Source organism: Drosophila sechellia, chromosome 2L (assembly GCF_004382195.2).
Source record: "Drosophila sechellia strain sech25 chromosome 2L, ASM438219v1, whole genome shotgun sequence".
Taxonomy (NCBI): Eukaryota; Metazoa; Arthropoda; class Insecta; order Diptera; family Drosophilidae; genus Drosophila; species Drosophila sechellia.
This window is the reverse complement of record NC_045949.1, coordinates 2,896,707-2,922,846: the sequence shown is the minus strand read 5'-3', so window position 1 is coordinate 2,922,846 and position 26,140 is coordinate 2,896,707. Positions and strand designations below refer to the sequence as shown.

Sequence of the window (26,140 nt, the reverse complement as noted above, 5' to 3'; positions counted from 1 at the left end):
TTATAAAAAATATAATAATCCATTACATTTTAAAATGAAATTCATGCTGGAATAGAATTGGTTAGATTGCGCTCTTTTTTCGACAAACAGGAGAGCCAAGTGGCACCACTTCCTGGAATGGAATGGCCTGCTCCTCGGCGAAGGCCAGGAAATCAATGCCGTAATGCTGTATCAGTTTTGTGGTCATGGCTACATCAGCCTCTGCCTGGTGGGCACTAATTGCTGGTATCTTAAACTTTCTGGTGTACAGACTTCCCAAATTATAAACTCCGCGGGGCGGATAGCGTTTGTTCTCGGCGCACTTGCATCCACTGAACAGCTGACGTCGCGACCTGAATCCTTCGGGTTTTCGCTTGGGAGGGGTCTGCCCCTCCAAGTCATCCACATCGCCGTCGCGTAATAACGCACGCTTTGCAAACGCCTCTTTAGGCTTTAAAATCGGACGGTTGGGAGTGGTTTCGTTTCTGGTTCGCCAATCGATGTTCACGACCGCTTCTGGCTCCTTGAGGCAAGTTTCAGTATCCTGTTTGGGTTCTAGTTCCGTAATGTCGAGAATTTCCTTCACATCGTTGGGGACTTTGAACGGACTGGTTTCTTTTCGTTGTGTGTCGTCAATCTCCATGAAGGCGCGCAGTGAGTCTACACAAGTCAGGGATTGGGGAAGCTCTATGTTCAGTTTCTCAAATGCCTGCCTCAGAATGGGAAAATCGAAGCCCCAACCATTGTGAGCCACCAGACAAACCGGACTCGGCAAGTGCTTTAGAAAGCTGACGATGAGTTGCGCGGCGTCCGTATCCAGCTGGGACTCCCGCTCCAGCAAGTAGTTGCTCAGACCTATTGGGTGATGAAATCATTACGTGAATGATTCACAGGTGCATTTTGTAGCTAACCTGTTATTCTCTCCGCTTCCGGGTCCACTACCATGGACGGCTGGAAGAGCAGATTCAATTTGTGCAGCACCCGCGGTGCCGCTGGTAGCTCCTGCTGGTCATCCTGGTTCTGCTCCTCCTTTTTCTTCGTTAGGAGCGCGGCTTCGAAGGCGTAAATGCACAACTCCGTAATGCTCACTCGGTTGTTCCTGTAGGCAGGCAAGTTGGTGGTTTCTAGGTCCAGAACGGCAAATGTGGAAATCTTTGGCTGCTCCTCAGCCTGCTCCGCAACTGCATCGTTCGGAGCCATTTAGAGCGCAACTGGTGGCTAAAAGTGCACGCATATTCCGTTTTATTCAAAAAGTTTGAGGACCAACACGAAGTTCTCAGTACACTTACCAACACTACTGTCGCCTTGGCAACATAGAGATGGCATAGTGAACTATCGTGACAAACTTATTAACTCAGTGTGTGCACTAACAAAATTTATAATTAAAAAAAAAAACGAGTGGAGAATATACCAGATAATTGCCCAATCTAGTCAACTATAATAAATGATTAAGCGCGCAAGGAGGCGCGCTGGCAACACTAAACTTAAATTTGACACTAGGGTTCCGTGTCACGCAAAGCAGGCCAGGATTTGCTGTCTCTAGTCCAGCGGATGAAGTACATCTAATTCCTCACTTTTGCAGCGAACGCCGACAAGTGCAGTTAAGATTTTGTGTGAGTATCATAACTAATTAGAACTATTAGGAAATGGCGGCCACCTACCGCCAGGAACGGGAATGGCTCAATGCCCGCGCTCCCATGAATGGCAATGGTTCCGCCAACTATGGCATCTATCGCGGCTATGACGGCTTTTCCGGTCAATTGGGCCAATCACAGAACCCGAATCAGACCCAAATGGGTCACACTTTGAACGGCTCTGCCTCCTGGTCGTTCCCCTCCATGTCCTCTGACTACCACCAATCCCCTGCTGCCCCGCAGGCAAAATCTAACTGGATCCGCGAAAGAGTCAACTGGAACAACGAAATGCGTCGCGACGCCTCGTATCAAGCTGAGCCAGGCAACACCATGAATCGCTCGTGGCCCGGGAACGGCGGCCCTTCCAACGGGAGCCATTGGCCCACTTCGAACTCATCCATGCAGGTGCCAGCGGGTGAAAGGGGCCTGCCGGACCATATTCGCAGGGAGCTAACGCTCCTTGGCGCCACCAAGCGCAGGAGTTTCTTTCGCTATCTGGACACGGGCATCAGCATTGAAAGGGCCCTCATTAAGGCCTCGGAAAAACGCACTAGTCCTGCACGTTCTGAGTGGTACGACAAGTCAGTTTCGGCTGACCGCGGACGAAGGCGTCCGGAGCATACGATTTCGGAGGATCGCGTTCGCAAGCGTGCGAATGATGATAGCGCGTCGGGCGGTAGAGCCTGTGAGGAACCTAAGAAGCAGAGGGTCCCAGAGCCGTTATGGGCCTTCAATCAGAATAGTATTACCATGACAGTAATGGCGGAAAATTATCCGGATTGCGAGCTGACCAATCAGCAATTGCAAGAGATCGAAGCCGGCCTTGTGGAGGAGTTGAAAAAGGGTTGGAAGTCCAGCATCAACTTTTGGGGCATCGAATTCCTTACTGGAATGATCCAAGTTGTCTGCATGGACAAGAACTCCCGCGAGTGGCTGGAGCATGCGATATCCAAGCTCACGGCGTTACCGGGAACTAAACTAATTTGTTGTCCGGAGGATGAGGTTCCCGCCACCAAGGGAATTACTGTGAACTTACCACGTTCAGATGATGAGCCCGATAAGGTCACTTTTCAACTCTTAAAAGACCAGAATAGCGACCTTCTGTCGAAGACTTGGGAATTCGGCCGTATTAGCCAGACCAAGGATAGAAAGGTGATAGTAATCAGCTGTGGCATTAAGTCTTACAACCTGCTGCAGAAGAAGGGCTTTTGCCTTAGCTACCGTTTTCACCAGTTCACTTGCCGCGAGATAAGTGGCAAGGAGGCCCTCAAGGCGGTTCGCAGTAACCACCTGGAGGCAAACAAGTCCACCGCCGAGTTATCTGAAATTGACCTAACCGAAGAGGACGGCGAAGAGTTCATTTCTCATCTTGATCTGACCGTTGTGGACGAAGTGAGGGGAGATGACGATGATGAAAATGAGAATGAGATGACTGAAGATCATGATGAGGTAGAAGAGGTAGCTGAAAAGCAACACGATGATGTGGAGTTCATTGTAGAGGAGCCAGGTGAAGAGATCAATGATGAAGAGGTCACTGCTGAAGCGGAGGGCGAGGAATGTGAAGAGCCTCATCAGGAGGAAGAAAATGGCAACCCTAGGGTGGTTGAGGTTGACACATGCTCCTTGTAAGCAAGCCGATGGGCAACGGGATTCATGGTAACGAAAAACTTCCTTAGTTTATAAAAGGTGCTTTATATTTCGAACTATCTTTTCTTCTAGAGATGACTGAGGCTCATCAATACAATAGGAACTAAATAAAACACCCTAAACATATTTGACATAAGGACAGCGGCAGCGGAACAAGGAACATCCAGACTTTACACAGCGGACAGCAGTAGTATCGTGCAGTTCATAAATCCTCGCGCTTCATATTATAAAATACACCAAAGAAATATGCAATGTGCTTCTCAATAAACACTCACTACCACATTTTAAAACTCTTTATTATTTAATGTATCATATATTGAACATTTGATAGGGAATTCTCATGTGTAATTGTGCAACAAAGGAAATACGATCGTTAAATATCGTAAAAGACGAAACAGCGTTTAATACATGCGAGTCTTACCAACAATCGTCTTTTTACTACTTATGGATTTCGAATCCCATCGTCATTGGAGAATATTACATATTAAAATACATTGGTGAAGATGCATGGCACGCGTTACTTCTGGCACAAGCGAACTAGGAACCGGCGCTGGTCTTAGATCGACTGTCCTCCGACTTGGAGTCAGCTTGCCCATTACCCCGCTTCACTGAAAACTGCATGTAATCCTCACGGGTGGCTGCCTCATACTCTTGCACCAGGCAGTCAACAGTTTCGCGAGATTCGTCCAGCTCATTGAGGTCGTCCTTGAAGATGTCCTCGCGTCGAAACTGGTCAAGAAAGGCGCCGCGCTTGCGAAGCTTGTCATACTGATTGAGAGCCCGCTCGAACAGCGAGCAGATGCTGGTGTGGTTGGCCAGCATCAGTCCGGACACTCGATGGTTGCTCTGCACGTAGGGCGATGAGCGGGAAAGTGCCACCTGGATAGAGGTGGGGCCCCAGGGAATGAACTGGGCCATCTTGCGGTCGCGGATGCGCTGCAGCGACTTGTGCACTTGAGTGGGATCCACCTCGCCCTGGATAATGTTTAGAATGGAGATGTAGCAGTGATGATTTGACTTGTCCGGACCTGTGGACACCATCATGTTCTTGGGCTGCAACAGACGCCGCATTACATCTAGAACAGTAGTCTTTCGCACATTAACCTGCTGCTGGGTATTTATATCCGAATCGCTAGTCAGCGGCGTGTAGCCAGTCATGAGAAAATGCAGCTGTGGTGTCGGGATTAAAGGAGCCGTCAGCCCAATGAGATTGTTGTTCATGTAGGATGGATACCTCAGCGTAGTGGTGCTGACGCTCATTATGGTGGAGACCAGGTTGTTGATCTGCGAAAAGCTGGGATTCTGAATGTGCAAGCGATCGCAGGCAATACGATTAAGAGCAGTGTTGTCCAGGACAACCACACTGTCCGCAGCAGTGGTCAAACGTTTTAGAGTGAGCATGGAGTTGTATGGCTGCACCACTACATCACTGATCTCGTCCTGATTGGGAAACACACTGAATGTTTGTATAAGTTTCTTGGGATAGCGGTCCGCCAGGCGCTCCATGATGAAGGACCCCATTCCCGAGCCTGTTCCGCCAGCAATCGAGTGGCAAAGTATAAAGCCCTCCAGCGAATCGCTCCCATCGGCCTCACGGTCGATGATGTCGAATACCTCTTCTTGCAGCTTTTCGCCCTGGCTATAGCCGGAGGCCCAGTTGTTGCCCGCGCCACCTCCGTGCTTGGATAGGTACACATTTTCCGGATTGTAGAGCTATGGGAATTAATAGTATGTTTGGCACAAAGAATTAAAAGTTTATTAGCGAGGACTCACCTTGGAGTAGACCGAACCCATTATGGTATTGATCACCCTCGGCTCCAAGTCCAGGAGCACCGCGCGGGGTATGTAGTGGTCGTCGTCCGCCTGGTAGAAGAACACATCCTTGCGGTCCAAGCCATCATTGGCAAAGTCCTCCAGCACGCCGCTTGGGGAGATGCCATGCTCCAGGCACAATCTTTTCCAGAACTCAAATCCAACTGCGTATAAACGATTATAGCAATGCAAATGGTATTCGTCCTGATTTCAGAAACATACTTTGATTTCCGCACTGCCCAAGCTGCAGAGTAATTATTTCACTTGGCATTGTGGTGCGTTGTTTCCGGCCAGAGTCGTCAAGTAAAATTTCTCGTTTAAGGTCAAATTACTGGAAATTGAATATAACACAACTAAATAATCGTCGAATTATAACACAATTTTTAAAAAATCCCACAGCGGGGACGTACAACACAATTGGACAATTTTGTGAAAGTCCAGTGTTGGTAAAACCGCAGCGTTTAATGGCGTACTTCATTGAAAGGTGGCGCAGTGTGCCCTTGTTATAAAGTATATATGATTACTTCAGACATTTATTGTGAATTATAGATTAAAAAATTAAAGAAATAAAAGTAAGCAATACATTTTTCTATTTTGTATATGGAAAGGCGAAAAATGCTTGCAAATCTAAGACTATGAGTTCGAAATATTGAAACATGTTATGAATATCATCCAACATTAAAATATTAAGCTTAATTTGAATATACTTTGTCTATAAGAAAGTTTTTGAATTAGGTTACTGAGCTCCACCCATTTTGTACTACCAATGAAGTCGAACTTTTTGTACCACTAGTGACGTCACAAGGTGCAATAATTGCTACACTAGGGACGGCACACAAATAGTGTTGTAAGCGGACCACAGTCAAGCCGACCGGCTTGCAAAAATCGCGTTGCCCGCGCAGTTTTCTTTTTGTTGATATCGGGTGCTGAAGCAAGCGGCATTGGCGGTGCAAAATAAGCAAAAGAAATAACTGGAAAGGCTGTGGAAGTAAATACAAGTAATTTTTGAAAACCTATCAGTCCGAACAGCAGAAGTCCATAATGCCGCGTTTCAAGGCCGTGAAAAAACAAGCAGAGGCGTTGGCATCTGTACTTACTGACCCCACTCCAAATGCCAATGGGAATGGAGTCGACGAAAACGCAGACTCTGCCGCCGAGGAACTCAAGGTGCCGGCGAAAGGAAAGCCGCGCGCGAGAAAAGCCACCAAGACAGCTGCATCTGCGGAAAAGTCCGAGGAAGTCGAGCCGCAAAAGGCGCCCACCGCAGCCGCACGTGGCAAGAAGAAGCAGCCGAAGGATACAGACGAAAACGGCCAGATGGAGGTGGTGGCCAAGCCGAAGGGACGCGCCAAAAAGGCAACTGCAGAAGCAGAAGCAGAACCCAAAGTCGATCCACCAGCTGGAAAGGCATCCAAGGCGCGAGCCAAAAAGGAGCCCATTCCTGATCCTGACGAAGTGGCGTCTTCACCGCCTAAGGGACGCGCTAAGGCTGAGAAACCAACGAATGCCCAGGCCAAAGGACGGAAGCGAAAGGAGGTGCCGACAGAAGGAAATGGAGTGGCCGAAGAAGCAGCAGAGCCGCCGAAACAACGGGCCAGAAAGGAAGCAGTACCAACGTTCAAGGATCAAGCTGAACCAGGGACAATCAGCAAGGAGAAGGTACAGAAAGCTGAGACAGCTGCCAAGCGGGCACGCGGTACCAAGCGTTTGGCGGACTCTGAGATCGCAGCTGCTCTCGATGAGCCGGAAGTGGATGAGGTGCCGCCAAAGGCTGCTAGCAAGCGAACAAAGAAGGGAAAGACGGTTGAGCCATCGCCCGAGACTGTAGGAGATTTTCAAGCAGTACAAGAAGAAGTGGAATCGCCTCCAAAAACTGCAGCTGCACCCAAGAAACGCGCCAAGAAAACAACCAATGGTGAGACTGCGGTAGAACTTGAGCCAAAGCCCGAGGCAAAGCCCACTAAGCAGCGCGCTAAGAAGGAAGCCAAGGAGCCAGCACCCGTGAAGAAGCATAAGAAATCCGCCGATAAGGAAAACGGTGTAGTTGAAGAAGAAGCCAAGCCAGGTGGGAAACTGTCAAATCAATGTAAATATTGAAACCATGATTAGCTAACTTTAATCCGCAGCTAAAGGACGGAAAAAGGCTCCAGTCAAGGCAGAGGATGTCGAAGATATTGAGGAGGCAGCAGAGGAAAGTAAACCAGGTGGGCACATTGTCAACAATTAATATCAGTGCCGTGCTAATCATTCTATTTGCAGCTCGAGGCCGAAAAAAGGCGGCAGCGAAGGCTGAAGATCCCGATGTCGATGAGGAGAGTGGATCGAAAAGTATGTTAGCGGAGCAATCCGGCTGCGGTGGAGCTGCCGTATTAAAAAGCTTGCAAACCATGCTCAACTTTTGTTTTCCAGCCACCAAGAAAGCCAAGAAGGCCGAGATCAAGACTACTGTAACATTGGATAAAGACGCTTTTGCCTTGCCAGAAGACAAAGAATTCAACTTGAAAATCTGCAGCTGGAACGTGGCCGGTCTGAGGGCCTGGTTGAAAAAGGATGGTCTGCAGTTGATTGACCTCGAGGAACCAGACATTTTCTGCCTGCAGGTTAGCTATAGTAGCTACCCACACAAAATTGAAAAACACTAATTTCATATAATTTAAAGGAAACCAAGTGTGCAAACGATCAGCTGCCAGAGGAGGTGACCCGACTGCCGGGATATCATCCCTATTGGCTGTGCATGCCAGGAGGCTATGGCGGCGTCGCTATTTACAGCAAGATAATGCCCATACATGTGGAATACGGCATTGGCAATGAGGAGTTTGACGATGTCGGGCGCATGATTACGGCTGAGTACGAAAAGTTTTACTTGATCAATGTGTACGTGCCGAATTCAGGCAGAAAGCTGGTTAACTTGGATCCCCGCATGCGCTGGGAAAAGCTCTTCCAGGCGTACGTGCAGAAACTGGACGCTCTTAAGCCGGTGGTCATCTGCGGCGACATGAACGTTTCCCATATGCCAATTGATCTGGAAAACCCGAAGAACAACACCAAGAATGCCGGCTTCACCCAGGAGGAGCGTGACAAAATGACAGAGCTGCTGGGCCTCGGCTTTGTGGACACGTTCAGGCATTTGTATCCCGATCGCAAGGGCGCGTACACCTTCTGGACATACATGGCCAATGCGCGAGCACGCAACGTTGGATGGCGTCTGGACTATTGCCTCGTCTCGGAGAGATTCGTGCCCAAGGTGGTGGAGCACGAGATACGCAGCCAATGCCTTGGAAGCGACCACTGCCCGATCACAATATTCTTCAATATATAAGATGTACACTTCGTTTGTGTTTAAATGTACTTCTGGATTCGTCATTATTACTTTCTTTCCTCTCCATATTTGGTTTTTATTGTATTTGATTATCCATCAATCATTTGAAATTGCCAATGTAACAGAGTACATTCTGTTGCAGACCCACCATCCAATTTCGTATTTTTTTAATAAAGTGAACTACATGCGAACTTTTTTTGCTCAAATTATTGGTTAAAATCGTTGGATTCAAAATTTGAAAATCGCTAGTGGTGACATAACCGGTTGACGTCGATAAATGTAATCGCTTGCCTATCGGGTCGAAGCGAAGCAATAACTAATTCCCGCCAATTTTCGAGTATTACTCGATTTATTTTGCGGAAAACATACATTTTTGCGAAATGGTTTCAACACCAGAGAAAGATCGGCCCGACCAAAAGAGCATTGCGTTGCCGGCCGACAATGGGGAGTCACCAAGTAAACAGCAGGCGCCTGTCAATCGAGACGAGATGAACTACTTGGATCTTCTGAGACACATCATCGCAAATGGAGAGCAGCGGATGGACCGCACGGAGGTGGGCACTCTGTCCGTGTTCGGCAGTCAGATGCGCTTCGACATGCGGAACTCCTTTCCCCTCCTGACCACGAAGCGTGTCTTCTTCCGCGCGGTGGCAGAGGAGCTGCTGTGGTTCGTGGCAGGCAAGACGGACGCCAAACTGCTGCAGGCGAAGAATGTGCACATCTGGGATGGGAACAGCTCCAGAGAATTCCTGGACAAGATGGGGTTCACGGGCCGAGTCGTTGGCGATCTGGGCCCGGTGTACGGCTTCCAGTGGAGGCATTTCGGGGCGCAGTACGGCACCTGCGACGATAACTACAGCGGCAAGGGCATCGACCAGCTGCGCCAAGTGATCGACACCATCAGGAATAAGCCCTCAGACCGACGCATCATCATGTCGGCTTGGAATCCGCTGGACATCCCAAAGATGGCCCTGCCGCCGTGCCACTGCTTGGCGCAGTTTTACGTCTCCGAGAAGCGCGGTGAGCTGTCGTGCCAGCTGTACCAGAGAAGCGCCGACATGGGCCTGGGCGTACCCTTTAACATCGCCTCCTACGCCCTGCTCACCCACATGATTGCCCATGTGACGGGTCTGAAGCCGGGCGACTTTGTTCACACCATGGGCGATACACACGTCTACCTGAACCACGTAGAGCCGCTGAAGGAGCAACTGCAGCGCACACCGCGACCCTTTCCCAAGCTGATCATTAAACGTCAGGTGCAGGACATCGAGGACTTCCGCTTCGAAGACTTTGAAATAGTCGACTACAATCCACATCCAAAGATCAAAATGGAGATGGCAGTGTAGGCGTCCGTGGGCAAGCAGAATCTTCATAAATATCTTACTTTCGTTTCAATTTCCAAAACGAAGGGAAGGAATACTAAATTAAACGAAAATTGTTAACCATATATGTATACAATAAATATTAATATAGTCTTCACGAAAACAGTTTTTAAACACATCATTTCATAGCTTTATTTGAATAAATTTTTGCTTTCATTCATCGTGTGTAGTGTGTGTTTGCTGTTTGTAAATTCTCAGAGTAATCCATAATGAAGTATAATTGATTCTTAATAAATCTTGCACAGAGTATACCGTAAATATGCTATATAAATTTGCTTGACATTTTCCGCACTTAATATTGTGATTTTGTTTTGTTTCGGTTTCTTGGTTTTTGTCTTTTAAGTAATATAATGCGAATTTGAAGAAAAACGTTAAGGTTTCGCGTCCATATGAGAGAACACGACAATAATTCAATATACAATTTATGCACTTTAATTAAATTGGAATAATTGTTCTCGGTTTTGTTCGGTGATGATTAAAGGTAAATACATATTAGCTACTACAATACGATACTGTCCACCAATATTTCGACTATGTTTTATAACGACGAGAAAAAAGGTTGCATAGTTCTTCATACATATGTAATATGTGGCATAAATGTATTATGCAAGCTAACCGATAGACAAATATAAATAAGTTTGAATTATTATAATCTGTTATGTGGAATTCATATGTTCATTAACTTATGTTGAGCTTGAAAGAGCGAATGCCACTAGAGTTTCTGAGTTTCAGATTCAGTTAAGATTCAATATTTTTGTTTCCGTTTTGGCTAAAGTGATTCTTCATCCGTTGCCTTTTGACTTGCGTTTAACAATAGTGCTTAAAATTAGTACCTTTGACTAAGTTCGTTTTGACTAAGATTTGGTTTTAATTAATTTATAATATATCTTAAGTGTTTCCATTTCTTGCTTGAACATTTAAACATATACATATAAAGAGCGTATTTCCGTCCGCAACTTACTGATGACTTGCACTACAAAATGTTATTCGATTCCTTGTAATATGATCGATAGCCGGTTCTTCTTAGAGGATGCTACAGCCGAAACAAAGATCTGGGCCGGGATAGATAGTTTGTCCGCACAGTTCAAAATCAGGCGAAAATGAGTGGGGGCAGGCGATTTCCTGCCCCGATAATTCAACCGATTGGGGGGCGCCAGTTCTTTGTATGTGCGTAGCTACGCCTAAAAGCCATCAATTACACATCTCAGATAGATCGCAACTGCTAGACTTCCGTTTTCGTTTCGTTTGCACACGAGTGGCTCGTGGTACATCTGGGTTTCCTTGCTATCCAACATTCATTTAAGTGAGACTAGTGGGTAAGGATAAGAGTGTGTCTGTGTGGGGTGTGTGTGTGATCTGTGTGAGAGAAACAGACATTTCAAGCCGAGTGTAAACGATGCAGCGGTTGCAGGGTTGCATGTTTGCATAGCTGCATCGCTTACAAGCCGCCTAAAGAGGGCGCACTGCGGACGTTTCCGTTTCCGGTGGTGTCTGCAGGCATTTGCACAACCATATTGGCTTCAGAACGCGAAGGTGCATCGAGAAACGATTTTGCACGGTTAAATCGATCGCCATTTATACATACGTCTTTGGTTTTTGCTTTTGTTTCGTTTCGATTCGTTTCTTTTGTTTTGGTGTAAAAGTATAAAAGTGTGCCGTAATTAAGCCATTCACTTGGTAGTTAAAATTTGTGGTAACTTGTCGATTTTTGTGTCTTCGATTTCGTTCCGTTGCTTGAGATCCCTCCTCAATACTCTTCCTATGTTTTCAAGATATGCTCTTTGTTTTCGTCTTCTTTAAATTTTAACATTATTGCGATTTCCATGTAAAAATTATAAATTTGCTGGTTTCATAGTTTTCTCGATTCGTCGTTAGTCTTTTCTGCATTTAGTTAAACATTCTCTTCTGGTATTTGTTATTATTTACGTATGTTTCTCCCCTCTTGACGTGCCATTCCTTTTCCTCGATTTCGTTTTGTTTTGTATATTATTGTGCGGTGTTTTGTTCGTTACCCAGTAAGTATTTAATATGTATATATAATTTAATATTTTGTATATAGTACTCATGTATATAATTAAATTTTTAAAATACTTTCTTGGTTTTCCTCCATTTGTATTTATCATTTATAAAACATTTCATCTTAAAAAATGTATATAATCGATTGCTTTTTGTTGTTGTTCATGCTTTTCATTCACTTAACCGCGTATGCCTGGATATCATGTCGAAGCATGTCCATTCACGTCTATGCATGTATGTCTGCTATCCCCCGTGCCACACGCATGCACCAAAAATTGTGCCTCAATTTTTTACATCTTGTATAAAAAACGTTTCATTTGGTGTTCTCCTTATAGCTTTTACGTTATGTTGAGTTTTCTTGAACTTGCATTGAGACTTGCTGGAAGGTTTTATGCCTAATTTACCTTACGCTTAAAAGCCAGAATTTCTATTTTAATTTCAGTCAAGCTTTTGCGCATGAGTGAGAGTAATGTGGGGTTTTCTTTTTTGTTGGATTTTCTAGTAGATTTAGTGGAGTAGGGGAGAAAAAGCCGTTGAGCTCTACAAATATTGGAGGCTTGGCGTTCCGGTTTCTCTATGCGCTACACACATACATACCTAATAATCGCAATATATATACTTGAATATATAATTTGTTCATGGTAATTTGTTTTAAGTAGTATGCAATAAATTTACTTGACGTATACATGAAAATGGATTTCCGTTATTCGCATGCCATGAATTAGTAATCGTAATAATTTTCGCGGTATGTATGTATGTATAAACATTTAAAATTTGCAATACACAACATCAATATATTGTTAATCATATGTAATAGTTTTCATAAATAGTTATAGATTTTATAGAGAGATATAGCATAGTAAATGTTGAGTAACATCTCGATTTTTCCATTATGGGGTCACGGCACTTTAAAGGAAAGGATCAACTTGAAAACAGGGAACATAAAACTGCATATTACAAATACTATTTATTCTTTGCATTTAACTTCTTCTACAAGGAATTCTGTGAAGCACCATTCATATGTATAACTTGTCTTGTCATAACTTGTCATTGCCAGGCTCTTGAAAAACTTCAATTCTCATCCCCATTCTTTCTCATTCCATGTCCATTTCTGTTTTTTAAAATTTGCTATATTTAGTTTGGCAATTTGTTTAATTTGTTCGTTACTTTGTGTTTTGTTATTGCTGTTGAGTTGGGCTTAAACAAATTCGTTAGGCTGAAACGCGTTTTGTCATCTATGTATGTAAGTTTTCATTTCATTTTCTCACTTGCTTGTCTAGGGAGGGACTTTGTTCTGATCTTTGTCTTTAGTTACATTAACTAACTTCGATTGGAGTGGCGTGCTTAGCGTACTTAGCTGGCTTTTGTTTAAGCTTTACCATCGCTGGTTACTTTGTATTTAAATTCTCTCTCTCTCTCTGACTCGACAGGTGTTGCATTTCCACTTGCTGGTTTCAAATTTTCTTAAATATTTATTCGTTGTATTTGAAGAAATTCTCATGGGCCCTTCCTCTCGGCTTTCTGTCCCTCATGCTAATGTCCCTGTTACGATTTTAGAGAGTCTATATTTAAGTGTAGTGCCGAAGGATAGGTAATGGTTAACATATGAAAGTGGCTAGGCGAAGTTTAACTGGGCAATCGAACAAATGGTAATGGAGAATAAAAGGTTTACTTGTAGTATTATGCATACACCATTTATTTTTAGCAAAAGTTTTACATTAGATTTATGAAACATAAACACGCGTATGTCTTATTTATTTTGCTTTTCTGTTTTCTTTTGTTTGGTTTTCTTTCGCATCTAGCTGCCTTGTCATTCTGCATTGTCTATTTGCAAGTGGTTTGACTATAAGCCAAACGCCTCTATCTGTTTACTCATTCAGTTCTGTATTCGTATCGCTTTTATACATTTATTTATAGCTTAAATATTTGTCAAGTTTGTTTTCATTCTTTGGTGGATTTGGGGCTTCTATGCCTGCAAATTGTATTTTTACTCTTTGTTTAAAAATATCCGTAGAGTATGCGTTTCCTACACCTCAAACAAAAACTTAACTATAGCATTATCTTTTCTGTATTCCCTTTTTTCCTCATGGAAGCTTTTTTCTTCGGGAGAGTCGACTAGACGGTTTAAAAGTGCATTAACAAAAGATGTAAGTTCTACATTAAATTGAGTGTAATCTTAAACAAATAATAGGGGCATAAGCAAAAAAACAAAACATTTCAGAACTTAGTCAACGTAAGAAATTATGGTTACATTATTTCACTGAAAAAAAAAAAACAAATTCATAACTCAAAACGTGAACAATTTTGTTACTTCGCGCAATTCAAACTTATATCAATAAACCAAAAACTAAGTGTAAGTTGTCTAAAATTACAAAGGATCCGTGAAATGGACTGATGACAAACCAAAGTAAACTTTAAAAGAACCAATTAGACCAGGTTGGCATATAGCCATTGTTACTGTTTTTGTTGCCCGATCCTCCGCCGGCTGAGTTGGCCGACACTCCCGGACCCATGCCGATGGTTCCTCCTCCATTACGCTGGTTTGTCGAGTTGGCCGAGCCGTTGCTGGATGGAGTTGCGGCGCTGTTGGCCACGTTGGTCAAGAACTGGGCGAACTCCTGCTGCAGTTGCAGCTGTTGCTGCAACAACTCGTAGTGGTTTTGGGGCTTGTTGTAAATAAATTTCGTGGATGTCTTCAGGATGTTGTTGTTCGACGACGACGACGACGACGAGGATGCGGCTGTGCCGGTGGCTCCAGCATCGCCGCTGGACGCCGAGTGACTGCTGCTACTGCTGTTGGTGGCAGCAGTTGCGGCCAAGTCCCCCGTTGTTGCAGCAGTGCTGCTCGCTAATCTCTTTGGTGGCGCCATTGATTGTTGCTTGTTGCTCGAGGAGGCTGGCTTCTGTTTGCTCGAGTTTCTAGTGCTATTGTTGATGTTGTGCTGCCTGTTGTTGCTGCTGTGGTTAACGTATTTGCCAAGTGGAAAGGCTGCTGCGTTGCAGCCGTTGTTGTTGTTATTATTATTGTTGATGCTACCGATGTTGCTGTGGTGGTGATGATTATGGAGGACTAGACCATTGGCCGCCAGAGCTGCCGCCGCCGCATTGGCATTGACAACAGCAGCCAACTTGGTTAATAATTACGTTTGCTTGTTCTTGTTGGTCTTAAAGCTGACCTGAAGCACTCGGTTGCCAAGTGTGTAGCCGTTCAGCGACTGGATGGCCAGGACAGCCTCTTCGTAATTCGTCATGGTGACGAAGCCAAAGCCCTTGCACTTGTTGCTCTGCAGATCACGAATCACCTGGTCAAAGATCACAAGAATTCAGTAGTTTTCAAAATATGCTGGCGATTTGACCTTAGAAAGCACGAATTTCCAATTGAAATGGGTCTCACCTTAACAGACTGCACTGCTCCGAAGGGCCCAAACAGCTGCCACAGCACGTTCTCCTCAGTCTCGGGCGCCAGGTTGTAAACGAAAATGCACCAGCCGGAGCTGGCAATGGTGTTGCCTTGGATCATGCCATTAGTGATCAGGTCACTGGTCAGCGGAGAGTACCGCGAGATTACAGAGCTGTGGTGCGAATTGAAGTAAGTTGGATTACAATGTCTTACAGCAATATCATTCGATTCATTTGGTGTATATATAAATCTATTCCTGACCTGTATCGGCCCGCGTTGGGGTGGATGGCAGCTGCAGCGGCGGCGGCTGCTGCTCCGGCAGCAGCGTTGGCAGGAAATGCTCTTCCGCCACGTGTGTTTTGGGGCGCTATGTAGGCTGCCAAAGGCTGCATGCTGTTCTTATTGCTGCTAGGATTGTTAGCGAACTTGACGGTTATGGGTTCGGTGGAATTCTTCGGAGTGGTGCCGTTCAGCTCTTTAATGGCCCGGTCGGCCTCAAATCGCTGATCGAAGCGTATAAAGCCAACGCCCTTGGAGAGACCTGAAATCAAGTTATATTGCAGCATATGTATATGGAGTTTGTACATTTTATGCAGGCCATATGTGCAGCGAATGATAATAACTTCTCAGTTAAGCGCAAAATATGTTAATACTTTTAAGCCATGCTTTACTAACTTTTGGTGAGTGTTGTTTAATGTGCGCTAATAATGTTATTTTAATATTTTCCCAGAGTGTCTGGTCTGAATAAGTATAGCATAATAAGTGTTACTTCATGATCGATGAAAAGCAATTAAAAATAGTGGAACAGAGGAAAAATAAAATAAAAACATACCCGCAGCATGTTCATCTTATTTGGTAATACATGTAAAAGTAAAAGTGTAAATAAAATTTGCATTAATTAAAATTCATGGAGAATATATTGCGGAGCGCCAGCAAAAATAGAAACAAAAGTGTGCTAAAACCCATAGACTTAAATTAATTGAGCAAACATTTCGTAATAGATCTTAGATTGGACATGCTTTCAAAAGAGACTACAACACGCGATAATCGAAGACCCCTTCAAATGGTATTTAAGCCATTGTATCTACCATATACTCGCGCCTCTTAGGATCACAACTCACCAGTGATATTATCACAAAGAATACGCGAGGTTATGATCTTGCCGTATGGACTGAACAATGATTCCAAATCCGACTGTGTCATATTTTTTGGAAGACCCGATACATAGAGATTGGCACCCTTGATGCTCTCGGAGCTGGGGCGTGCAATGGAGACCTTGATGGTTTTGTTCTGCAGCCTGAGGCCGTTCAATGCGTTGATTGCCTTTTCCGCATCCTCCTGCTTCACGTAGTTCACGAATCCGTAGCCCAGACTTTGGCCTGCAAAGATGTTGGATTTAATACATGCAACTATAATTTATAATCATTTTGCCTCAATCCTACCTGTCACCTTGTCGCGTATCAACTTGCAGCTCTCCACCTCGCCAAAACTGACGAACAACGAACGGATCTCGTCCTGCGACATCGTCTGTGGCAAGTAGTTCACAATCAAATTGGTCTTGGGATCTGGCTCATTATTGTTGTTGTTGTTAGCAGTGGCGTTATTGTTATTGTTGGTATTAATATTATTATTATTGTTGTTGCTCGCAGCATTGTTTGCTGTGGCCTGGCCGACGGCCGCATTTGTCGTGGATCCGGCAACCGCTACGGCAGTCGTGGTCGCAGTGGTGCCCCCATTGGTTTGGGCCTGACTGTTGGTCACATTGTTGGCCGTAGTCGGTCCTCCAGCGGATCCGGTAGTGCTTCCCACGCCGCTGGCACCGCCCGCGCCGGATGGTGGTTGCTGCTGCTGCTGCACGGCTGTCTGACCCTCGACCATCTTGCTAACGCTGCTGTTGAAGGGATGAGCTGGTTAATTATCTATAGCTTTATCTACAGACTTAGATGTAGCGTTTGAATCACTTCGCAGGACTCAAAAGTTTGATATAATGCTGTTAATGCGGTGAAAACTAATACCACAAATCAAAAGCTTTCAATGCTTTGAAATATTTACTAAATGGAGGTTTCTGTGCTATTAGTTCAACCGCAATTGTTGAGTGGAAGGTTATCAACTTTACAGCTTTCTTCGAAAACTGGTTCAATAGACAGAAATAGAGATGGCGCGTAAATCAAATAAGTGACTGTAGATATAATACTGCTGTGAAGTCTGCAATGGAAAGTAATGTTTAGTTGAAGCTTCAGCCCGTAAATTCAACCCCTTCTTACCCCTTTCAGATGCACACTCCTAGCAACGGCAGTGGATTAAAGAAAGTCCGCTGCCCGTTCTTGGCTCCTCCTACTATAGCCTAGTTAAAAGCGCCACACCAACGATAACCACTACAAATGAGTAATGTGGTATGCCAGAAGGTTTACTGAAAGAGAAATTAAGAGAATCGAAATACAAAGTTACAATAAAAATCAATTGTTTTAATTTAATTTAAATGAAATGCGGGCCTGCACTTCTTGGAAATGGGGGAAAATACCAAGAGTAAACATTTCGAGCAAACCCATACAAATGTCGAGGGCTCTTTGCCTCTGCGGTTGGCAAATTTGCTGGCTGACTTGGCTAACAGGCAGGCTGACTGACTGGCTGGTAAATGCAAATAGGGCCAAAATACACGAGCATTGACTGGAAAATCGATTCAATTAAATTTGCCCTCCTTAAACAAATTGAAGGCCTACGGAGAACTATTCTTGAATTGGGCTTTTCACTTTCACTTAATGGGAAACATAATCAATTGGGGGATTGTGAAAAACCTGAAAGGTGTTATTGTTTATAGCTTGAAATAACCAACTGACGTATGGTTTCTTTGCTTAATGTGTGGTTGTTTGCCGCGTTCTTTCAGCGTATCTGCTTCTTGTTACCCAAACAATAAATTGGCCAAAAGCAGACAAGTATTTTTAGCCCACATTCAAATGGGCCTTATAATTGTGGCACGCAATTAGTAAGAATTTACGATTGAATACACAGGAAGATTCGTTGCTTTTTTTTCGATAAATATGCATACGACGGAGCATTGAATGAAATAATATAAAATAGGGTGAAAAACCTAAAAGTCAAATTTTCGAAAGGTTTACGTTTATTGATCAAGACATTTATGCCTGTTATTCCATAAGTATTATTTTTTCTCATCGCCCCTGAAATCAGGTCTTCAATTGAGTTTTCACAACATGTCTGAGCGGTTTGTTGCATTCAACGCCGCAAATCGTGCGAAAAAGTTATATTTTAAAAATAAACAATCGGTTGGATGGCGCGACGGTGTGAGGAGACGCAGGAGCGTAGAATTGCGCCGCTGCGTAGCCGGCGGGATTATATTTTCGAAAATATTTCTGAGGCAACAACGATCTGGACGATCTGATCGCAGCTGATGCGAGATGTGCTGACGTTATGTGTTTGAGGTTAAGTAGCTTGTCACCAGCGGCGACTCAGGGTAATGCAAAAATATTGGAATATCTGTTCGGATTATATAAAAAGTGAGAAGAGATTTGCGGCTTTACCTTTGATTTCTGTACGGGGAAAATCAAATGAAACTGGTTGCTAATCTGTAGGTTCCTACGCGATTACGAAACAATTTTCTGCCGATGTTTGGTTTTATATTTTTAATAATAACCGAACGAGAATGCGCTCCACAAAACAAAAGGCGAGACAAACGGAAGAGTTGTACTCATTCAAGTAGAAATAACCGAAGCAAATAATATCTGGAATATTATTGATCAAATTGTGTTGATGGTGTGTGCCGATTGAAAAATGAAAAACCAAGCCGAACCGAAACGTGAAACTAATTCGTAATAACAATAATAATAAGGAAATAAAACCGAACGGAAAGTAGAAAAGAACGCGTTCCTGCAACTCAACAGAACAGAAATAAACTGATTTGCCGAGCGGCGTGGAAATTATTTTTATGCCCCACCGACGAGGGCAATCGTACTGCTGCCTCATGTCCAAGAATCGGGAGAGCAGAGCCCCAAGAGCTCCAAGAGAGCGCCGCTTCTTGGCCAGAAACAGAATTCGTCATTGTCGAGCGCTCTTCGCCCGCTCGGGGAAGAGAAAGCCACCCGATGGGAATGGATCAAACTTACACGGCTATATGTTTTCCTACAGCACGAGCACATATATCCGCAAGGTGGATTCCTCAGATGTTCGACGGCGGAGGTAATTTATAATTGGATTTTGCGCAAACATACACACTTACGTGCACAGTATTTCTATAATTGCGTTATGGGAACTTGTTTAAAATCGAAATTCGACAGAGTATCTCCTTGACTCCAAAGTTACGAATGCATTTCTTGTTCCAAAGACAGCTGCGCATAATCGGGGAAATCTGTTTTGCAAAGCAGTTGCTCGAAAAAACCGCCTTCCGGTCATGGTAAATGCATTTGTCCTATCTACTATCTAATAATCAACCGTAAACTAATTTGTACGTTGATATGTTAATTAAAAAACTGCACCATATATTAGACCTCATAGACTGCATTAATAATGGAATCAGTTTTCTTTGACACTCTTTAAGAATATCTGATACTCCTTTAAATTTCACAAACTTTTTGGTAGCTCCTGAAGTCCTATTCTGTTTTCAGTCAACCGAAGGAAGCTTCCTCTTTTCCTCCTCTTTCGATGCACGCCCACAAAATAAGGGGGCGCAACCATTAATTTTCATTCATAAATAGTTAGAAATTGTTTCCGGCTAATTGATGGATATGATGGCACATACCTATGCAGGCACACACACACACTCGCACTCACACTCACGAATACTGGTAGAATGGGGAAGAATTGTTCAAAGGGCAGGAACAAAACAAAAAAGTGACACACCTTGGCAAAGGCAAAGGCAGAGGATGAAAGGAGAGAGAGAGCGAGCGAAGGAGTTCTGGACAAGTAACGGGTCAGCAAAGTAGAGGAACTTCTAAGGACGGCGGCTGAGGCCGCTTGCATTTGATTTGGGTGCGGCAAAAATAAACAGGATATATGGGCGGAGAGATAGAGAGAGACAGTGAGAGCGCAGGCTGCAGCGGAAGCGCAGCAGTCAGCTGAGCGCGCCACAAGATATGCAATGGCTATTGAGCGCCACAGAGAGAGAGAATGGGAGCCAGAGAGTGAACTTAACTGCAAGCTGGCGTCGTCGTCGACGCCAACTGCGCTGCCTAAGCAGGGCCGCCTCGATGGGGTCCCTCCGATCTCAGGGGCTTCAATAACGTCTCAGAAATCCTACTACGAAAATTAAAGAATTTCGTTTAAAATAAATAAATTGCACTAGAAAATTCCAAGTCTTGTAACAAATTCTCGAACTTCTACCATTTGAAAATCAAGATCTACTCAATGCAATTTTGTGCCATATGTGTACGAACTAGCTTTTTGGAAACTTATACATATATGGAAAACAGGTCAATAAATCGTTATTTTCTGGGATCGACTCCCTCTGAAGAATCCGCTCCTGTGCGGCGTTTTTTAGGTTAAATGGCGGCTGCAGGCAGCGAAATGAAAACTGCGATGCCGGCGCTGCACGAAACGCAGCTGCATGGACTTCTGTGTGCTTGTGTGTGTGTAGGCGGCAAATATATATCAGAGTGTAGAGAAATTGAGATTTCGCCGACTGCGAGCCGCCCCATTGAGCCCCGTTTTACTATTCGCACACATACGAATGCAGGCGAAAAATCGACTTTGGGTGTGGGCACTTTTGCAAATAAAATGGTGTAACTGTAACTGTAACTACATATCCGCTGCATTCTTCTCCGTTCGCTTACATTTATTCGCCAGCGCCGCAAAGTATACCACACCGATTTTCCGAACTCGGCTCGAAAGAAAATGGATCTGGAACTGGGACTGGAAAATGTTCTTCGTTGCAAATGATATAGTTTCGATTTGAAAACTGAATTGAGCACGCACACACTAAGGGTTTTCGAACTGATTGGATTCAACACTACGTGCAAGTGGACACACGTACATGTATATGTGTATGTGGGCGTAGTTGCGTGAGTATGCAAGATGTGTGTATTTTGATACCGATATACAACAATTCAGAAACGACGACAATACGACGAGAATCAAAAAACACAACTTGCTGCCGGAGAGTGCAAGAACTAAATGATTAAAGTGTTCGATTGCCGCCAGGATAACTGCAGCCAGGACCCGCGACAGCGCTGCCGCGCCGCAGTCCGTGGCCCCAGCGGCAGAGCTCCTCCTCTCCTCCAATTGGCGTACAGTTGAGCACAGCCCTGCAGAGAGCGGGAGGGGGGCGGTGGCGAATGCACAGCATAACTGCGTAGTTTTGCACTCGCATGCACAGTGGGACAAATTCAAACTCCTCGGGCATTGAGCGCGAAATGTAACCCTTCTACTTTCTTGTGTTCCAAATATAGATAATATTAGACTGACTAAATAATAATGCTACATCTCTTTATATCTAAAATATTGTTCTATTTTATTTGAAATAATGGATCTCGGTCCCAACTAAACTCAACAGACAACCTATGCAACAAAGGTATAGGTATAGAAATAAGTAAATGCACCTGACACGTTTCAGGATAAGGTTAAATGCCATTGTACTGTAGTGGGATGCAGTGCTGTTTTATTTTGAATATTCAGCTTGGGCAAAGTTGCACCATTGTACCTTCCGAGAAGTAACGGTCGCGAAGAAGAAGGCAGCGTCAAAGGGACTGCAAATAATAAAAAGCTGCAGCCGCAAGTTGCGCAGCCTGCAACAGCTCCGGCAACATAACGGTACTCGTTCGCTCGCTCTTTCTTTTTTTCCTGGCTCGGCACTTAACCGATGTACCCTACATTTGGCTTCGCAAAACATAAACAAGGAAATGCAGCCGTGAACACGAAACGAATTGCGGTAGGTTCTCCGTTCGGCAAAGAGCGAGCTCCAAAAGAGGGGGAGAGAGCCGGGGCTCGTAAGCCGGCCGCATTGCTGTTGTTGGAGCTGAGAGAGCCAGCACGGCACCCAAACAAACACTTAAGCAACAACAACAACGGCAACTGACTGAAGGGAAGGCGCCAGAGGGGCTTAAACCAAGAGCGCCAACTAGAAAGAGCATCAGAGAGAGAGAGAGAGAGCAAGGCAGGAGCGTAGGACGAGCTCAACTTGACATCATCATCATTTGTGTCAAAAGACCATTGAACTTTGCGAGCGGATGGAACAGAACAGCTCCACCCCCATCCCGCTGCCCACAAGTATGCAACAATACCTCGCTCTCCTTATTTATATGCGGTTTGTTTTGTTGCTGCTTGCACACCATCACAATAACAGCAACCCACATGCATTGCATAGATGTTGGGGCCCAATGCATCTCAAAATGTTGCGCTTTTAACCCTTACCTAACTGATCAGAAATGTAAGGTCCTTTCATGAAAATGTCGTGTGTTTGGAAAATCGCAAAATTCACGACGTAGTTAAAAATTACATACTTTAGATTGTTATGTAATTCATTCTTGTTGCCATACCTTACTTGTGATGGATAACGGTCGTGTTCCATTGATGTTCAATAATATAACCCCCATTGGAGGGTCCCTGAGGACGGTTCATATATGGGTTCCTGGCACTACGGCCTTGCGCTGAATATACGTGTTCTTGCCTCTGCGGATGTGCATATAAAATTCCGTTAATTTAATTATTTAAATGAATAATTGGTTTTCAGCTTACTGCTTGTGTTTGCCACTGCGGCTGATTCTGATGTGAGCCGCCAGAGTTCCAGCTTTGGTTATCACAAAAGTCTGGATTTCGGAAGCCCCCAGATTGGCTGGAATAAAGCCAAGATTGCGGTGGTTGTGGTAGATCCTCTTTCTTGGGCTTCCTGTTGTTGTTCCATGCTGAGAAAGGCTGCTTGATCTTGTTGCCGTGCTGCTCCTCGATATTCGGGAACCCATTCTCGCATTTAACTTGAATTTTGTACCGCGAGGCGTCTGTAGGCTTACGTTTGATGGACATATCCTCATCGCTGGTGGAGTCATACAGGTGGCTCTTGATGGGTCTTTTTCGCTGACAATTGTTGACTTTGCCAGCCTCTGGTTCTACTTTTATTAGACCTGAAATTTGCGGCTGTGCCTTACGTCGTTGGCGCTGATATTGCCTTCTCTTGTTGCGAGTGTACCTCGGCGCCTCACCCACAAAAACACTTTGATTTTCCATTCCTTATGATGAAGTGGAAACGGTAAATTCGAAGAATCGACACCACGCTGTCGAAAGCACAGTAAGTAACACGCTGCGTTAATAACACTGTTTGACTACTTTGACAACTTACCAGCACTTATCGATTAATAATGCAAAAAATATTTCTCGTATCGATCGAAACTTTCTTTCGTCAAGAGCATCAAGTTGAATAATCGTTTTACTTTCATTTGCCTTCAAGTGTTCCCTTAAAGAACCGTAGTTAAGAAGTTCCAGCTCTTGTTTGAAACAGATGGACATAATTTATAATCTCGCCTGGCCATACTGAACTTTAAAAGCATCTCCTTCTGTTATTATAAACATCCATAATGTTAAAAAAAAAGCCAGACACAAAAGGCAGTTATGTAAATGTTACAATTTTTGATGTTTTATTCGTTTGATTTATCAACTACTGTTACGGTAATTGCATATTAAATTGGTTGTTGTTCTGTTGTTGCTTAAACTTTAATAAGTGTACTTGGTTTTAGCTGCGGCTGAATTTTATTATATTTGTACAAAATATATATTTACTTTTTAGCTTTGTCAATGAACAACATGTTTTGCATTCATTTTGGTTTTCTACTCGCTTTCCACCTTCCAAAGTCCAGCTTAAAACTTAATTCTGTTGGTTTTGCTGTTCGATCTGTCGATTCGGTTTTGTTTTTGTTTTGTTTTCTTTTGTTTCGTTTCACTACAATAACGCTTAACAAAATAGAATTATTAACTACTAGGCGCGTTTCATTTGTTTTTGTTGTTGTTGTTGTGGTTGCTGTTGTTGTTGTTCTTGTCAGTTGCTTATTGCTGCACTTCGAAAAAATTTAACTATAATTTCTACGTTGTTTAGTTTAATTCATCGTGTATATATATAAAAATATATATATTATATATCTTTATATATATCAATATATAGTTATTTATAGTTAGGCATGTAATTATGCTTACTTTAATTATATGCATGTGTGTGCACGTGTCTTCCCGCCTACGTAATTATTTACGTAATATTTACAGCGTTTTAATAATTAACAATACAATATGTATGTGTACCAATTTATAATAATTACACTGCACAATAAAGTTGCGCAAATTCTCCATCGGCATTCGGCATTTTAGTGATAACTTAAAATTTGTCTACAATTTAAATGTTTGTTTTCGGTTTCATTTGTCGAATGCGAGCGAATGCCTTGTTTCCCCAGAACCATTACTAATATTAATTTAATATTCTTTCTTTGTTTTGCTTTCCGTTTTGTTTTTCGTTACATTTTTGCTTTGATTTTCGTAGTTTCGATTTCGTACATGCCAAAATAAAAGTCAACAAGAAAATGCTGGCTGCTCATCTCTATCCATATATGTATTCCAGAATCCTACCATCGTACCATTGTACTATCGTACCATCGTACCATCGTACCATCCTATCCCAATCCCCGCTCCTTTCCAAATTCTGCTGATTGAAGTCGGCTTAAAGTAGTTTACAGCGCTCACTTTTTGGCATTTAAAAATATATTTCTTGTATACTGGCGGCTATATGTACAGCTTATATAAGTATTTCGAGGGCAAGTCTATTTCGATTGATTTTTAACTCGTTTAAGTCTACTAATGCACTATTAGTTGTTGCGTCTGTGTGAGAGTTTTGAGGCACCCATTATGAATTTATGAATTATGTTGGGGACAGACTGTGGATGAGGTGGTTGATGGATGGATGGATGGATGGGTTGAAAGAAATAAAACCAAAAGAGAAATACAATTGCGTGTGTATATTTGAAATATATATTAATATAAATATATATTGTTTTCATTCATGTATTTTGTTCTAAAAACGTGTTGTGATTGCTTTTAAAGAATTAATTTAAAATTAATAAAATAGTTGCGTTAAACATAATTCATATAGAAATATTATAAAGAATTTATAACTATAACTTTTCTTTTTATATGCCATAATATGTATAATTATATTTGCTAACATTTTTCTTTACCAAGGCTGCAAAGTAAAATTAACTAAAACTTAAACAATTTAAAAAGCCGTTCATCTTCCTTACTGTACGCATACGAAAACAAAATTCAACTAAAATGTTTATGTTTTTGGGGAACAGGAAAAGTGGGTGGGGGCTGGTTGGGTTTTGTTTTTGAGCTTACAGACTAGACGTAGAGCTAATATAACTTTAAATGTGTGTTTTTTTTCTTTGTGGTAATATCAATTAAAACTAGGCATAAATATAAAGCTTAACATGCCTTAAAACAATCGAAAATTGAGCATAAGGAAATAAGTAAATGGTGTGCATATACAATTACATACATATATAAATTATAAAGTATTAACAAATCAAATTTTTGTGTTGTTTTTGTTGTGGTTACAATCGTTCTGTTGGAAGGTTGTTGGTTTCGATTTCATTTCATTCGTTACTCCTCCTCATCTTGACTAACTAAATTAGTAGCTTGTAATAGATAATAGTTGCTAATTTGGCCTGACTTTCATTTAGACACGTTTGGTGGTGCTTCCGTCTCCGCCTTCGCCTTCGCCTCCGCCTCCGCCAACGCTTCCGTTGCGTTTGCGGTTGATATTGCCGCTGTCGCTACTGCGACTGATGCGTCGGATGCGACACGGCATCCCTGAGCGTCTTGAGACCCGCCTGCACATACCGGAACACCTCGTGCATGGTGCTATGCAGCGTCAGCGGGCCGTTCTCGTGATCCAGTTCTCGGATGAAATCTAATGGATTGAGACATTGATCATTAATAGATGCCTGTATATCAGATGGGCGGAGGGCTAAAA

At 43.3% G+C, this 26,140-nt stretch overlaps 8 protein-coding genes across 11 annotated transcripts in view; 3 read left to right on the top strand and 5 right to left on the bottom strand.

Annotated features, from left to right (window-relative positions):
- Nucleotides 1–20: 20 nt before the first annotated feature.
- On the bottom strand, nt 21–1,215 carry LOC6613180. The gene is made up of 2 exons (XM_002037625.2): nt 891–1,215; nt 21–834 (listed from the first exon to the last, which is right to left on the bottom strand). The coding sequence occupies exons 1-2, from the start codon at nt 1,177–1,179 to the stop codon at nt 62–64; spliced, it is 1,062 nt and encodes a 353-aa protein (XP_002037661.1). The 5' UTR covers nt 1,180–1,215; the 3' UTR covers nt 21–61.
- A 138-nt stretch (nt 1,216–1,353) lies between these two features.
- LOC6613179 lies at nt 1,354–3,542 on the top strand. 2 transcript variants are annotated; one of them, XM_032727692.1, is made up of 3 exons: nt 1,356–1,592; nt 1,857–3,269; nt 3,333–3,542. In XM_032727692.1, the coding sequence occupies exon 2, from the start codon at nt 1,902–1,904 to the stop codon at nt 3,240–3,242; it is 1,341 nt and encodes a 446-aa protein (XP_032583583.1). In that variant the 5' UTR covers nt 1,356–1,592; nt 1,857–1,901; the 3' UTR covers nt 3,243–3,269; nt 3,333–3,542. The 2 variants fall into 2 exon arrangements, with proteins under 2 accessions (XP_002037660.1, XP_032583583.1); XM_002037624.2 differs by having other exon boundaries at nt 1,354–3,269.
- LOC6613178 (tubulin gamma-1 chain) lies at nt 3,541–5,700 on the bottom strand. Its single transcript, XM_002037623.2, has 3 exons — nt 5,295–5,700; nt 5,034–5,236; nt 3,541–4,973 (listed from the first exon to the last, which is right to left on the bottom strand). Exons 1-3 carry the CDS (start codon nt 5,341–5,343, stop codon nt 3,798–3,800), a joined length of 1,428 nt encoding a protein of 475 aa, XP_002037659.1. The 5' UTR covers nt 5,344–5,700; the 3' UTR covers nt 3,541–3,797.
- Nucleotides 5,701–5,942: 242 nt separating this feature from the next.
- On the top strand, nt 5,943–8,583 carry LOC116803620 (recombination repair protein 1). Of its 2 annotated transcripts, XM_032727677.1 has the most exons (5): nt 5,946–7,137; nt 7,199–7,276; nt 7,332–7,400; nt 7,482–7,672; nt 7,732–8,583. In XM_032727677.1, exons 1-5 carry the CDS (start codon nt 6,114–6,116, stop codon nt 8,389–8,391), a joined length of 2,022 nt encoding a protein of 673 aa, XP_032583568.1. In that variant the 5' UTR covers nt 5,946–6,113; the 3' UTR covers nt 8,392–8,583. The 2 variants fall into 2 exon arrangements, with proteins under 2 accessions (XP_032583561.1, XP_032583568.1); XM_032727670.1 differs by having other exon boundaries at nt 5,943–7,137; nt 7,332–7,672.
- A 134-nt stretch (nt 8,584–8,717) lies between these two features.
- On the top strand, nt 8,718–10,031 carry LOC6613177 (thymidylate synthase). Its single transcript, XM_002037622.2, has one exon. It carries the CDS (start codon nt 8,772–8,774, stop codon nt 9,735–9,737), a length of 966 nt encoding a protein of 321 aa, XP_002037658.1. The 5' UTR covers nt 8,718–8,771; the 3' UTR covers nt 9,738–10,031.
- Nucleotides 10,032–13,456: 3,425 nt separating this feature from the next.
- On the bottom strand, nt 13,457–19,094 carry LOC6613176 (ELAV-like protein 2). The gene is given in 6 exon segments (XM_032716922.1): nt 13,457–15,091; nt 15,184–15,361; nt 15,451–15,730; nt 16,311–16,568; nt 16,632–17,080; nt 18,727–19,094. Coding segments are annotated over 5 exon segments (2,040 nt in total). The 5' UTR covers nt 17,068–17,080; nt 18,727–19,094; the 3' UTR covers nt 13,457–14,203.
- A 3,577-nt stretch (nt 19,095–22,671) lies between these two features.
- LOC116800225 lies at nt 22,672–23,359 on the bottom strand. The gene is made up of 2 exons (XM_032714104.1): nt 22,870–23,359; nt 22,672–22,803 (listed from the first exon to the last, which is right to left on the bottom strand). The coding sequence occupies exons 1-2, from the start codon at nt 23,353–23,355 to the stop codon at nt 22,672–22,674; spliced, it is 618 nt and encodes a 205-aa protein (XP_032569995.1). The 5' UTR covers nt 23,356–23,359.
- A 584-nt stretch (nt 23,360–23,943) lies between these two features.
- The window catches only part of LOC6613175 (AF4/FMR2 family member 4), a 60,803-nt gene continuing 58,606 nt past the window's right edge, over nt 23,944–26,140 (bottom strand). For both annotated transcript variants that reach the window (XM_032714059.1, XM_032714058.1), the window contains exon 10: nt 23,944–26,077. In XM_032714059.1, the coding sequence (XP_032569950.1) occupies nt 25,941–26,077 (137 nt within the window). In that variant the 3' untranslated portion in view covers nt 23,944–25,940. The remainder of the gene's footprint in view (nt 26,078–26,140) is intronic.